Source organism: Erinaceus europaeus, chromosome 1 (assembly GCF_950295315.1).
Source record: "Erinaceus europaeus chromosome 1, mEriEur2.1, whole genome shotgun sequence".
In the NCBI taxonomy this organism is placed as follows: domain Eukaryota; kingdom Metazoa; phylum Chordata; class Mammalia; order Eulipotyphla; family Erinaceidae; genus Erinaceus; species Erinaceus europaeus.
In genome coordinates, this window is record NC_080162.1 from 37,574,962 (window position 1) to 37,589,466 (window position 14,505).

At 45.5% G+C, this 14,505-nt stretch overlaps 1 protein-coding gene across 3 annotated transcripts in view; it reads left to right on the top strand.

Annotated features, from left to right (window-relative positions):
• The window catches only part of APCDD1L (APC down-regulated 1 like), a 72,568-nt gene extending 65,572 nt beyond the window's left edge, over positions 1 to 6,996 (top strand). The window contains exon 5 of one of the 3 annotated variants that reach the window (XM_060183950.1): positions 4,478 to 6,996. In XM_060183950.1, coding sequence (XP_060039933.1) covers positions 4,478 to 5,281 — 804 coding nt within the window. In that variant the 3' untranslated portion in view covers positions 5,282 to 6,996. The remainder of the gene's footprint in view (positions 1 to 4,477) is intronic. The other 2 variants (XM_060183860.1, XM_007525144.3) reach the window with 2 other exon arrangements.
• The last annotated feature ends 7,509 nt before the right edge of the window (positions 6,997 to 14,505 follow it).

A 14,505-nucleotide genomic window follows, 5' to 3' on the forward strand; every position in this document is an offset into this window, starting at 1 on the left:
TAGCCTAGATTTTTAATTAAGCTGTCACAAATACATTATACCAGTGTGTGTGTGTGGGGGGGGGGGGGTCTGACAACCTCTCTTTGCTTGATGAACACACAGGCAAAAAGAAATGGAGCTTTGTTAGACTGTGGCATTACCAGCAATAGCACAGAGGCTGGCCAACAAAAGGGGAGAGGTCCCTAAGGACCCCTCCTCAGACAAATATTTGTTGAAGCACATCACATTTAAACAGAAAGCAATTCTATTAAATTAGTTACCCACGCCTTAAAACACTGATCTGTGATATATGAATACCGTGAATATGAATTCTTTATTCTAATGAAAAAGTAGTGGTGAATGTAAATGATGTTACAAGTCTCTGCAACACGGTTAATATGACAGAGGCAGCCAAGGCAGGGCTCCCATAGAAGCCGCAGGGGTTTGTTGTCCACATGCACAATTAGAGGAAATGTTAATTTTGTCATTTAAAAGTCAGGGGCCAAGTTAATATCTATACTGGGCACCCAAGGAATTGTTTTCAAAAGAGAATGAGTGAGAGGATGGACAGAGGGACAGCAAGATAGGTGGGTGGGGTGGGTGGATGGATCTGTGCACAAGTAGGTGAGTAGACAGATGAGTTCAGCTGTCCCTATCAACTGTTCCTTGAACCCTTAGGTAATCTTCACATTGTTCAGCATATTCTCAGCCCTGGGAGTAGCAACTTATCAAAGCATCCAAGGTGGGGTGCAGGTAATGAGTCCATGTGCCCACCCCCCCTTCATCTATCTCCTCCCAACTCAGGATCTAGGCAGCAGAGAAGCAGAAGGTTTTTTCAATCAGAGAGTTCTTTTCGTGACCTCAAAATTACTCTCTTTTTGGCAGCCAGTATTCAAGGCTGCTCTGGAGTTCATCTTAGAGAGGAGCAGTGCTGATGGTGGGTGATTACTAGTGTCCACCACCTCATTAAGAGGTAAAACTGCTCGGTATGCAGAGAGGAAACACCTCCCTGCCTGCCCAGCCCTGCCCCTCCTCCCTCAGAGGATGATAGTTCCCTACTTCCCCAGGCAGGGGAGGGAGACATGCCTGCCCCACCCCCCCCCCACCTCCCCTCGCCCCACCCTGCCACCTAAGCAGTGAGAATGGCCTATGCAACTTGCAACGTGATTGAGGAGCAGAGCACACTAGAATATGTGAGCTGACGAGCAGAGCCAGATGTACAGACATTAAATTAAATACCTGCTCACCAACCACCCCCCTCCTCAGAAAGAAGGGGGAAAAAAAAAGGTAATGTCAAAGAAGGAAATGCTGCCAATAATCCCCCAAGTAATGAATTAGTCGTTACCTTATGCTCTCCGGGATCCCAGTTTTGCCCACAACCCAAACCAGATGGGAAGCATGAACAGTCTTAGAAGTTAATTTAAAACCAATTTGATCCCCAAATTCATTGCCTGGATAGAGAACCCTAATCAATCAGCCAACACTCGACCAAAATCATCTAAGCCTGGTGTCACCTCTGGGGGTTAATCAGAAACTGTGATGTGCTATTTGAAAAACAACTTAATGTAACAGACTTAAGCCAGTAAGTTTGCCTTCTGAACAAGTGTGAATTCTGCTGGCCTTGTTTATTAACCTGTTCAACTCCAGACTTCTCTCAGATGATACCTGGAAGAGATTTGATAGAGGCAGGCATCTTCTCTCTCTCATTCCCTTCAAAAGTATCAAAGGAGAACATGCCTTTTCTCCCCCTTCTTTCACCTAGGAAGCTTGCTGCTTCTCAATTTGTCTCTACTATGTAGAAAACCACTTGCCCCAAATGATGGACTATCATCTCCCAATATTCTGCATACACAGATTTGTCTTGGGGAGAAGGGGAGAGGGAAGGAGAGCAGCCGTGGGCTTATTTTGATGTAATACATTGTGTCCTGTCAATACACATTAGTGTGACAAGAGTTAGAATGTGGGTTAAAATGCCTAAATTAGAGTACTCTCTTATCAGCTGGCATTCCAATTACCAGTGCTCCAGCTAACTACCCTGCCTGCTCAATTCTTTCTGTCACAAACATTTTCACAGCCATTTACTACCATTTCAATGTGCCTTCCAGCTCTCTGGGTCAAAATTCCTCAAACCAAAAACAGTATAGTTCTCTACATTATGCAAATCATAGCAAGCTAACATTCATCCTAGAAGTAAACAAGAAGTTGTGATGTGGGAATCCAAAACTGAAAGAAAAACTGTACTTAAATCATCCTGCATTCCCTTTCTAAATCAGAACTCGCAAATGCCACTTGGTTGGCATGAAATTTGCCCATCAGAAAATTGGAAACCTTTTCAATTTCCACAAGAAAAAGAAATGGGGATGATTTTTAAGTCTGAGCCCTCAACACAGACAGATGGACACGCGCACGCACACACTTCCCTGGCCCACCCTAAATGTACCTCTGGTAGTTGTTGCTAGTTCTCAAGTCAGCCTTGCTATGACATTCCAAGGTCATATATACCTTTGGAATGATGCTCTTGACTAACTCTGGGCAACAGCTTCCTTAAACACACACACACACACACACACACACACACACTGTATCTAAATGCTTTCCTTTTTTTCTTCTTTTTTTTTTTTTGGCCTCTACTGAACCTTTTTATTCCAAAATACAGATTGACTGCTCCCACACAATTTGGTTTAGCATCTGTTTCCTGTTGACGTGTTTTACTATAAACCCAGCTTGTGAGAATTTGTAGGGCAGGTTCAACTGTAAATAAGGCCAAAGACAGAGGAAATCCAGTCTGCAGCCTGGGGCAACAGGACTGCAGCTGTACCTGATGGCATGAGGTGGGGAAGGTCTTCCCTGTTATAAACAACACCAGAATGAACATCTTTCTTCTGCAGCTCTTGGCCAGTTTTCAACTACTTTCTTACTGCAGACTCTAGCAATGGGGCTCCCAGGGCATGAATATTGAGATGACTCTTGATCTGTGGTGTCACATTCATTTTCTGGGGTAGTAAAGAGAATGATGTTCATTTGCAAGGTGAAAGTTTTGGATATAAAGCCTCTTTTCCCCTCAGGTGGTGAGAATTACAGTAGCAGTGAAAGTCTTAGTATAGAAAGGGAGTGGGAGAGACCAGACCAACAGGGTACAGTTCTGCTCTAACATTTCTAGGCTGGAGAAGATTGACAGGCTACATGGTCCACAAAGTTTCAGCCTCCCCTACCATAACACGAGAGACAGGTGCAAGGAGGAGGGCATAGCACAGCTCCTGCCACTTAGAAAGTTAACTGAAGAATAATATAAATGGGAGAAATATTTAGCAAGGATCCAATTTTAGGATCAAGCAGTCAAGGTGGGAGAAAGGACAGCTCTGTGGCCTGGGAGAGGGTAGAATCCCTGACTTGCAGGCTGAGGTCCTAAGTTCAGTCCCCAGAATCAAATATGCCAGAATAATGCCCTGGTTCTTCCTTTCTCTTTCATATATATATATATGGAAAAATAAGAAAAATTCAGGGGCAATGTCTTTCAAATTCAAGGACATGAAGTCACCTGCATTTCATTTCTCATTTCAAGACATTTCCATTCATTTCTCATCATTTACTCAACCATTCAGTCATTCCCTCCCTCTCTCCTTCCCTTACTCACTCAGTCATTCAACAAATCTGTGATTGCTGGGAGCCAGAGTAGTTGCAGAGAGAGTTCCAGCTTTCCAGAACTTAGAATCTACTGAGGGAGAAGAGGTGGAATGATACCCGTGAGGACAGTAAGAAGATGAGCCTAAGAGGGCCTGAGGGCCACTTTATATGCAATGGTCAGGAAAGTTTCCAAAATATTGACTTATTCATTCAAATAAAATCTTGTTCTTTGCCATTGGTTTTCAATACTGTAAAATTTCCAGAGTCCAGCTTCACACCTCTGTATTTGTACAAGCCTCACTCATCTGCCACCAATCCCAGTGCTATCACACTAGCAAAATGCCCCCTCTGTCATTTCCTCCCTGCCGCTTTCCCCTACCTCTCTGATAGCCTCCTTATTTTTCAGGCTATGAGTTAGTTCTGTTGTGTTTTGCACTTGGTTTGCTTGGGTTATTTATATTCTACATACGAGCAAAACCATCTGGTTAATGTCTTTTGCTTCCTGACTTATTTCACTTAGCATAATCACCTCGAGCTCCATGTTGTTGCAAAAGGCCCAATTTCATCTTAATAACTGAGAAGGGTTCCACTGAGCATTTAGACCACAACATCTTTATCCAGCCATCTGTTGATGGGTATGTAGGTTGATTCTAGGGAAGGCCCTCTGAGGCTTCTCTGAGCTGAGACCTGACAGTGGACTGGTGCCCAGCACCAGTCCGAGTGTAGTTCTAGATAGAAAGGACAACAGAGACTCAGGAGGAGCCTGTTGAGGTAAGGGCTGGAGGCAGGGCCTGCAGAGAAGGACCCATACACCATGGACTAGGGGCCCAGAGCTGGGCCTCCATCCTGATTGCACCCTTATCTCCCCACCTAGGGCAGTCACCGCTCTGCTCTCTGTCTCTCTCACCAGCACCACGCCCACCCTTGCCCAGCCTGCAGCCTTATTGCCTTCTCAGATGAGCGCCACCCACCTGTGCTGCCACCCGGAGCAGTATTGCCTCTGCACTTGGATGGCCGGTGGGTGAGCCCTGGCTGTGAGGTACGCCCAGCCGTGCTGTTCCTCACCAGGCTCTTCACCTTCCATGGGCACAACCGCTCCTGGGAGGGCTACTACCACCACTTCTCGGACCCGGCCTGCCAGCAGCCCACCTTTACCATCTACGCAGCAGGCCACTACACACCGGGCATGCCCTCTGCCAAGGTCTTGGGTGGCACCGAGCTGGCATTCCAGGTCACTCAGGCCCGTGTGACCCCCATGGACCAAGTCACCACAGCCATGCTCAACTTCTCTGAGCCAAGCAGCTGTGGGGGCCCAGGGGCCTGGTCCCTGGGAACTGAGCGAGACATCACAGCCACCAATGGGTGCCTGCCGCTGGGCATCAGGCTCCCTCACGTGGAATATGAGCTTTTCAAGATGGAGCGAGACTCCCTAGGGCAAAGCTTGCTCTTCATTGGGCAGAGACCCACTGATGGGTCAAGTCCCAGCACACCTGAGAGGCGCCCCACTTCCTATCAGTCACCCCTGGTGCTCTGTGATGGGATAGCCCGGGACCTTTCCAGGGCCCCAGAGCACAGGCTCCTACCACAGCAGTCCCTGAAAGGTGGGGAACCTTATTCTACAGTGGCCCGCATTCCCTTCCTACTCCTCATTCCAGGGCTGGCCTTCCTCCAGCTATGATGCTAGAAATCAGTCTCCAACTCCTGGGAGTTTCTCCAGACCCTGTCTGACCTGGTCCAGTCCCTCCCAGGTATAGATCTCACCTAAGCCAGGAAGGTCACTTATTTCCCTCTGTTCTGCCATGGATGGTCCTGTGGTCCTGCTGTTATATATTAGTGGAGTCTGTGTTGGGGGGGGGGGGGAATCTGAACATGATTTCAATAACACCCTCAGATCTAGCCCACACCCTGACCATGAACTGGGGTGTCAAGTAGCATCCGATGCTCTAAACTCCTGAGCTTTCCATCTTCATGGGCAGATGGGGGAGTGATGTCCAGAGTGGGCCATGTGGACACCCCACACCACCACACCTCCTTTCCCCATCATGCCCTAGGAATTATGTGAACCTAGAGCACAGTTCCACTCAGAAAGCTGCCTCTGCTCAGCGGGATCTGAAGTTTGTTGTTTAAAGATGATTCATTCAAACTTAGCAAGACAAACTCACACAGGAGCCATGAATTAAAGATGCCACTGCGGGCGCTCAGGGCTTCTTCACTTCCTGGCAGTGCCTGTTTCTTCAGGGGCTGCTCAGCTTGCTAGAGTTGGCACCACAGGCATCTGTCTGTGCCTGCCTCGAGCTGTCCACACTACATGGTGGGGGTGAACCGCCTCCTCCCCATCCAAGGCTTGCTCACCCAGGCAGCCACCCTTCATTGTGCTGTACTGGCCTTGGGGACAAACCTACAGAGGAATGCACGTCTCCATTCAGCCTTTGGAAAGTAATTAATCCTAATGAGAGAGACAACATTAACATGCTCTGTAATTAGCCCAGCACAGGCTAGTGTGCAAGATTCTCTTTTGCAGGATGCCTGTGGGTTGACTGACAAGGAGGGATGGAAACTTACCATTTGGGACCATTCAGGGGCAGAGCTCAGGGTCAAGAGGCTGCCCAAGGATATGGAAGAAGGAGGCAGCAGACATCTTCCCCTCGCTCAGCCTCCTCTCCATGATGCTAATGCACTGATAGCCCCTTGTGCTTTCAGGGGCCTGTCATCAAGGTGGGGACAGGCTGTGCCTCTCCAGGGACCCTGCCTGTGTTCCTGGGGCCTCGTCTGTACACTGTAAAATTAACTGGCATCCTGGTGGGCTCAAGGGTTTCCGGGACACTGTGCTGATGATTCGCCCCCTTCTTCTTCCGCCCCATTCTTATCTCTGGCTCTTATCACAGATCTTGAACAACAATTGTCTGTGAGGCTAATGATGCTTTCAGAGGGAAGCCCTTGTCCTCTGTTAGATTGTGTGGGGTTCAATCAGCCCACTGAAATTACTCTAACTTATCTACCCATTCTTCCCTTAAAAAAAAAAAAGCATCAAGTTAATATTCTCTGTAGGTCTCAGAGAGCTACGAGTATTCCTAGCATATTTACCCAAGTACAAGAAATAATTAGATTATTTACAGTCTCAGACTGCATCAGGGTTGGGGGGAGAGGGTGGCGGGTTCCTGGTGGGGATGAGGGTGGGTGACGATAATGTGTCCACGGCTGAGTAGATCTTGTCTCTGAGGCTTGAGGCAACCATGCCACCATTTATCATCAAATTTGAATCTTTTAATAAAATTAAACAGCCTGAAAAATGTACTTGCTGGTTATTAAAGTCAACCAAGGGGAGTACGGTTCTAAAGAAAAGAAGTGAAGTGTCTTGTCAGGAATGTGTGAAAGAGAATAAAACCATTGGAGGCAAACCCCACTGTCTGTTACAGACCTTCTGTTCCTGCCTTGCCCTGCTCTGCTTCAAACTCTGTCTGTGCAACCCATGCTGACAGACTAAACCTAGCTCCTTGCTCACCAAATTCTGCACAGCCCACCCGTCTGCAACCTAGTGCACAAGCTGTCTCCTGCCCCAGGGCCTGTGCACACACCACACCTCAGTAGAAAATTCCTTCCCCAGTACCTTCAGAGGCTGATATCTTTCTCTTCACTTAAGTCTCAGGCCAAATGATTCCTCTGCAGGGAGGCCATGAGCACCTCCAAAAGCAGCCTCACTTTCCCATCTGGATTTCTGTCTACCCCTTCCACCCCTTCTATGTTATGCTCCTTGCATGCCTACTGGGCTGTCTTAACTGGCTTTGTTTATTCATCATTTGTTCTCTATCTCAGCAGGAAGGGGAAGGTCTCAGTCACTGCCATCTTTTCCAGCAGGTTCTGCAGTGTTTGGCCTATGGCAGAACCCCACCAAATACCAATGACCATGCAAGTGTTCATCCACACACCCACTATCTAGCGCCACAGACAGTAAGGGGGCACAGCTGCATCTCGTGCAGGAGAATGCTCAGACCTCCAGCAGGAAAGGGACCTGTGTCACCTGCAGCTTATCTGCAGCTGGGCCACGAGGTCCTGAGACTTTTTATCTCCATCTTGGATTGTCCTATACTCCAGAAAAGCAATCAGAGCTGCTTTATGAGACCCAGCATGAGCACTACTAACTAGAAGGCAGGTAATGGAGAAGCAAAGACATTCCTAGGCACCACTGGCTGGATTGAGGTCCCTCACTCCCCACCAGGGTCTTCTAATTCTGGAACAGTGGATGCTGAGTGAAAAATATCAAAGCCGAAAGAAGGTCAACTGGCCTTTCCCTCCTGGGCAAGAAGCCACGATTGCTAGATTCTGGGTACCAACTGGAGGTAGGTTTGGTGGGGTGAGTAGAGGGGCTGAGGGAACAGTGAGGGGCCCCCAAACACCAGCCACCTGACACTCTTCATGAGCCCCAGTCTTCCCCATCAAGCCTGGATAGCTGTAACCACAAAAAAGAAATTAAACCCAGAGTTCTGATTCAAAACAAAACAAAATTAATGTTCTCCATTGTATGTTCAGTCATGTTTAAAAGAGGAAAAACAAACAAACAAACAAGAAACAACTCCATGCAGTCTATAATTTCACAGCGCCAACTCCCAGGAGAGTAAATGAGCTTTTTTTTGTTTGGTTTTAATAAAAAGTCTAAATTGTATACAGCTCTCAGAGGCCTATTAACTAACAGATGCTGGTTATCAAAAGAAGTTATTTCTTTGCTTTTTTCTAAGTGAATGTGTTTAATCTCCCAGCGGTGCATCTGGTCTGAGAAAGAACAGGGAGCGGTGACGCCGCCAGCACTTGGCCCTGCTCTCCTGGGGACCCAGTGACTCAGGCTGAGGAGGCAGCAGCTTCCTGCCGCTGAGGACACAATGGTATTAAAACAGTGGCCTGGCTACTTCATGGTCATTAGTGGGGGCCAAACAGGGGCCCTCCCACTCACAGGGGATGAACTTGGGTAGTAGTGTGTGACCTTCAGTCTGCTCTTAATGGTCCTAGGTAACTGAAAGCTGCCCCCTTCTAGCACACACAGCCCCCGATTCATGAGGGTGAGGATGACAGCAAATTAACCACTGACATTCCCAAGAACTTACCTTCAAATCTTCCTGGCTTACCTTCCTCTGACCCCCTGTGCACCTGCCATCTTCCACCACAGCCTTGGAGATTCCTCCCTGCATTCTTGTTTGTTTTTATTTACCAAAGGACAGCTCAGCATTGGTTTACAGTGGTGCCTGGGATTGAACCTAGGGGCCTTTGGAGCCTCAGGTATGAAAGTTTTTTTTTGCATGACCATTATGCTTTGTTCCCACCTCCTTACATTCTTTTTCTTGTTGTTGCTGTTGTTTTCTAATTTTTTTTAAATAGGTAGAATAGAGATAAGTTGAGAGAGGATGGGGTGATAGAGGGAGAGAAGGATAGATAACTGCAGACCTGCATCACCACTCGCTCATGAAGTGGACCTCCCGTAGGTGGGGAGCAGCGGGAACTCCAACCCAGTGCCTTGTACTTGGTAGAATGTGCAGTTAGCTGAGTGTACCACCACCAGTTCCCCCTCGATGCATTCTTAAATCATAAGAACTCTGGTCTCTGTCCAGGGACTGGAAGCTCCTCCACTGCCTGACCCCCCCCCCCAACACCCTTTTCTTTTTTTTATGATCCCATCGTTTACCAGATCCAAAAAGCCTCTGAGCTCCCTGCCTTGTTTCTTATTGGCTTCTCTCCTCTAGAACGGAGCCTAGGCTTCAGGCCCCTCTGTTCCCATGGGGCATGAAAGGGCATCTGGCAGAGTAGGTGCTACAGAAATACTGCTCTAGTGGAAAAACAATGATACTGGCTGGGGATTCTGAATCCCAGACTCATGATGATAATTTTGTTCTCGAAACCAGCTTGGAATCTGGATGAGTGTTTAACAAGATGGGCAAAGTGGACTCCAGAACCGTGTACTTGAAGGGGCCTGACATCTAAGCCAAGCACTGTCTAGAAAGGGTATGGGGGATGATAGCTGTCCCTGGCCCAAATCACAAAAGTCCATATGGGTTTTTCATACCTGAAGAAGACCGGGAAATGTGAGACCAAGGGATGCCTGAGTCCTTCTGCCCTCACTCCCACCCACCTTGCCAGCTCATCTTCATCTTCACCATCCTACAAAACAAACTGAACCAAATGAGTCCTGGAGCAACCCAGCCCCAACTCCTAAAAAGACTATAATTGGGTAAGTAGCTGAATAGGAATCAGTGATGTATCTTAAAGGAATAGCTTTCAACAAGGAAACCAGTGAGGATACTTCCCAGGGATTATTAGTTAATAAGCAAGTACTTTTCTAGATTTTTGTATATTTTTTAATCCCTCAAGAGCAAAAAAAAAATTAACAAAACATAGTCAGCCATTACTTTTATTAAAATCCACTGGGTCCATTTATTAAGACGTGTGCATGTGAATATCACTCACTCAGTGGCCAATGGAACACGTGTGTGTTTGCTTGTTTGTTTTAATTTGGGGGATTAATGGTTTATAGTCAACAGTAAATACAGTAGTTGGTACACGTATAAAATTTCTCAGTTTTCAGGGCCAGGTCTTAGTGTACCTGGTTGAGCACATGTTACAATGCCCAAGGATCTGAGTTTGAGGCCCTTGTCCCCACCTGAATGGGGAAAGCTTTTTGAATAGTGAAGCAGAACTGCTGGTGACTCTCTCTCTCCTCTACCCTCTCGGTTTCTGGCAGTCTCTATCCAATAAAGATAAATTTAACTTTTTTTTAATTTCTCAATTTTCTGCAATTTTCTCTAACCCTCTGTCTACATCCTCCTCCATCATCATGATCCAGGACTTGAGTCACACCCCCCAGCATCATTTACTTTGGTGCAAGGAACACATGTGTTTATCTCCACCTCTTCCTGAAGTCCCCAAAAAAATATGGGAAAATAATTAAAAGGTACCCCATAAAGAATTTTGGTTCATACTCCCAGAGGACTAAACAACAGGGAAGTTTCCAATGGAGGGGATGAGGCATAGAGCTCTGGTGGTGGAAACTATGGAATTGTACCCCTGTTATCTTACAATTTTGTTAGTTATTATTAAATCACTAATTTATAAAAAGAATTAAAAAGAAAAAAATTACATGGATAAGCAGAGAAGATAAACAACATTCTGTAAAATTTGTGAGTTTCTTGTGGAGAAAAGATTCTTGGTGGCACTCCAAAAAGAATTTTGGTCCATAGACCCAGAAGGGGAGAAATGTTAGGGGAAGATGACTACAGGGCTCTGAAACCCAAGTTCATCAGGACCCACCCAGATAGAAAGGAGGAGGAAAGGAAAGACATATGGAAATAGCAATAGGTGACTTAGAAAGGAATAGAGGGTAGGATAGAAAAAATGGGTAAAAAGGAGGTCCGGGTGGTAGCGCAGCAGGTTAAGCACATGTGGTGCAAAGTGCAAGGAATAGCATACGGATCCCGATCCCGGTTCAAGCCCACAGCTCCTGCCTGCGGGAGTTGCTTCACAAGCAGTGAAGCAGGTCTGTGGGTGTCTAGCTTCCTCCCCTCTCTGACTCCCCTCCTCTCTCGATTTCTCTCTGTCCTATCCAACAACAACATCAATGGCAACAATAACAATAATAGCAACAACAACAAGGGCAACAAAATGGGGAAAAATGGCCTCCAGGCGCAGTGGACTCATAGTGCAGGCACCGAGCCCCAATAATAACCCTGGAGGCAAAAGAAAAAATGGATAAAAATATAGAGAGATAGTTATAGAAATAGTAGTCAAACCATATCTTTGGCCTTGGGAGAACCACTACAGTTTCCAATGGAGACAAATGGGGACACAGAACTCTGATGGCAGAAAAGATGTGGGACTGAACCCCTGTTATCTTGTAATTTTGTAAATCAATGTTAAATTAATAATTAAAAAATAAATGGGACAGGCGGTGGCGCACCTGGTTGAGTGCACATGTTACAATGTGTGAGGCCCCAGGTTCGAGCCCCTGGTCCCCACCTGCAGGGAGAAAGCTTCACAAGAGGTGAAGCAGGTTTGTAGGTGTCTCTCTGTCTCTCTGCCTCTCTATTTCTTCCCTCTCAATTTCTGGCTGTCTCTATCCAATAAGTAAATATAATAATTTTAAAAAGTGGTGGGGATTGGGTGGTAGTGTAGCAGGTTAAGCGCACATGGCGCAAAGCGCAAGGACCAGCATAAGGATCCCAGTTCGAGCCCCCGGCTCCCCACCTGCAGGGTGGTCGCTTCACAAGTGGTGAAGCAGGTCTGCAGGTGTCTATCTTTCTCTCTCCCTCTCTGTCTCCCCTCCTCTCTTGATTTCTCTCTATCCTATCCAACAACAACATAAATGGCAACAATAACAACAATGAGGGCAACAAAATGGGGAAAATGGCCTCCAGGAGCAGTGGATTTGTAGTGCAGGCATGAAGAAAAAAAAAATTGGGGGGCTGCAGTGGATAAAGCATAGAACTCTCAAGCATGAGGTCCCGAGTTTGATCCCTGAAAGCACATGTACCAGAGTAATGTCTGGTTCTCTCCTCCTTTCTCATTAATAAATAAATAAAATCTTTTAAAAAACATATTTACTTTTTTTAAATGGGGGGTTGAGTGAAGGTAGATAGCATAATAGTTATGCAAAGAGATTCTCATGCCTGAGGCTCCTAAGTCCCAGGTTTAATCCCCCGCACCACCAATAAGCCAGAGCTACGCAGTGCTTTGGTGTTTCTGTGTCTCTCTCTGCATCTCTCTCAAAAATAAAATAAAATAAAATAAAATAAAATAAAGTAAAATAAAATAAAATAAAATAAATGGGGGGTAGGGGTAGATAGCATAATGGTTATGCAAAAAGACTGTCATGTCTGAGGGTTTGATGTCCCATGTTCAATCCCCCCACACCACCATAACCCAAAGCTGAACCACACACTCTGGTAAAAAAAAAAATAGAACTGCTTGACTTTCTCTAAAAAGAATCTTACCCCTAGATCCTCTTCCTCACCCCTCCAAGAAGCAAGAAATTTAATCAAGCAAACTTTGGACTTGGAGACCAGGGCAAGGGGTCATGCTAAAAATATAGGTAGTAAATAAACCTCTACATGCTAAATGCTGAGACTGCACAGTCTCTTTCTCCATGAAATTCAGTGACCCTCAGGTTTATGTTGCCCAGGAGTCTAGAAGATTCTTCTCTGGAAAAATATGCAAAGTCAAGCACAGATGTGGAGAGGTACTAACTCCCAACAAAACATTTCTTAGGTTTCTCTACCCAGTTCACATTCATAAGAACCCATGTTCAAAAATCCTGTCCACCCATGTGCATCCCTCCCAAAGAGATGGACCAGTCTTCCGTTGGGGGTATACACACGGAGCTGCACTCCCCTGCTAGAACCTCCAAACAAGCTCTCAAAAATTCTATCCATTTATGTGCAACTTCCCATAAACGATCTAGTACTTGACTCAAATACATAATTCTCAGTCAGGGATCATCAGGAACATGAGGAAACCCCTTCAAAATAAGAGAATGACACAAACCTAATCAAAAGTGTAGGCATCTACAGGGGATATGATACAGGGGGTAGAACAAAGAGAACCATCCTATCTTCAGTGAGAAAAATGTTAATCTTATAAAGGCCACCAGCATTTTTTTCAGAAACTCTGAGAAAGCAACAACAAAAGCTATGATATCCTCAGTAAAAGGAAAATATGCACTAGCAAGAGCTACTATGGGCAAATGACATTAACTGGAAAAGGATTCTTGAAAATTATAAATTTCACAATAGAAAAATACTGAATGAAAGCTGGAAACTAGAGATGAAAAATTTCCACGGAAATAAAGTTTGGGAATTTAATGGCATTTTCCACCTTAAGGGCAATGCTAGATGCTTCCACTTAGCAAATCAGACATTGACAATATTAAAGATGTTTTTTTTTAAACTTTGATTTTTTTATACCCAATACAACTATTAATCCAGTGGAAGAGAAGAACTAGACATTTTCAGATATGTGAAGCTCCCAGAAAAATAATCTCTCTCCCATATACTACTTGCTCATAAATCTTTTTTTTGGCATATGCATACAAACCGGGTTCCAGTCTGGCCCTCATCACACTGGGGTCAGCTTCAGTGTCATGGGTTTTGTTTGTTTGTTTGTTTGTTTTTTCCTTTCTCTCCCTGTGTCTCCATATCTCTCTTTTTTAATTTTTTATTTATTGTTATCTTTATTTATTGGATAGACAGAAATCAAGAGGGAGGAGGGTAATAGAGGAGAAAGAGACACCTGCAGCCCTGCTTCACCACTCCTAAAGCTTTCCCTCTGCAGGTGGGGACTGGGGGCTCAAATCCGGGTCCTTTCTCATTGTAATACATGTGCTCAACCAGGTGTGCCACCACCCAGGTCCCCATATCTCTCTTTTTAAATTTATTATATTTTGGATAAACAGAGAGAAATCAAAAGGTAAGGGGTTCATAGAAAGAAGAGACACTTGTAGCGCTGCTTCACCACTCCTGAAGCTTTCCCCTTGTAGGTGGAGAACAAGGGCTTGAACCCAGGTCTTTAAGCATTATATCATGTGTGCTCAACTGGGTATGCCACACCCAGCCCCCTCCATTTTTCTACCTGAAAAGTTAGCACAGAGCGGTAAAGCCTCAGCAATGAAGCAGGGAAAAAGTGCTCTAACAAAATGAAGTAATAAAACAAAGGAAGCAAGGAAAGAAAATAAATTTAAAAAAAAAAAAAAAACAGTGTCCCAACTGAGAAAAGAATAAATGGAGAGGGTTGGACAATGACACACCCAGCTGAGCGTACACATTACAATGTGCAAGGACCCAAGTTCAAGTCCCCACTCCCCATCTACAGCAGGAAACTTCACAAGCTGTGAGGCAGGTGTCTATCTTTCTCTCTCCCTATTACTCACCC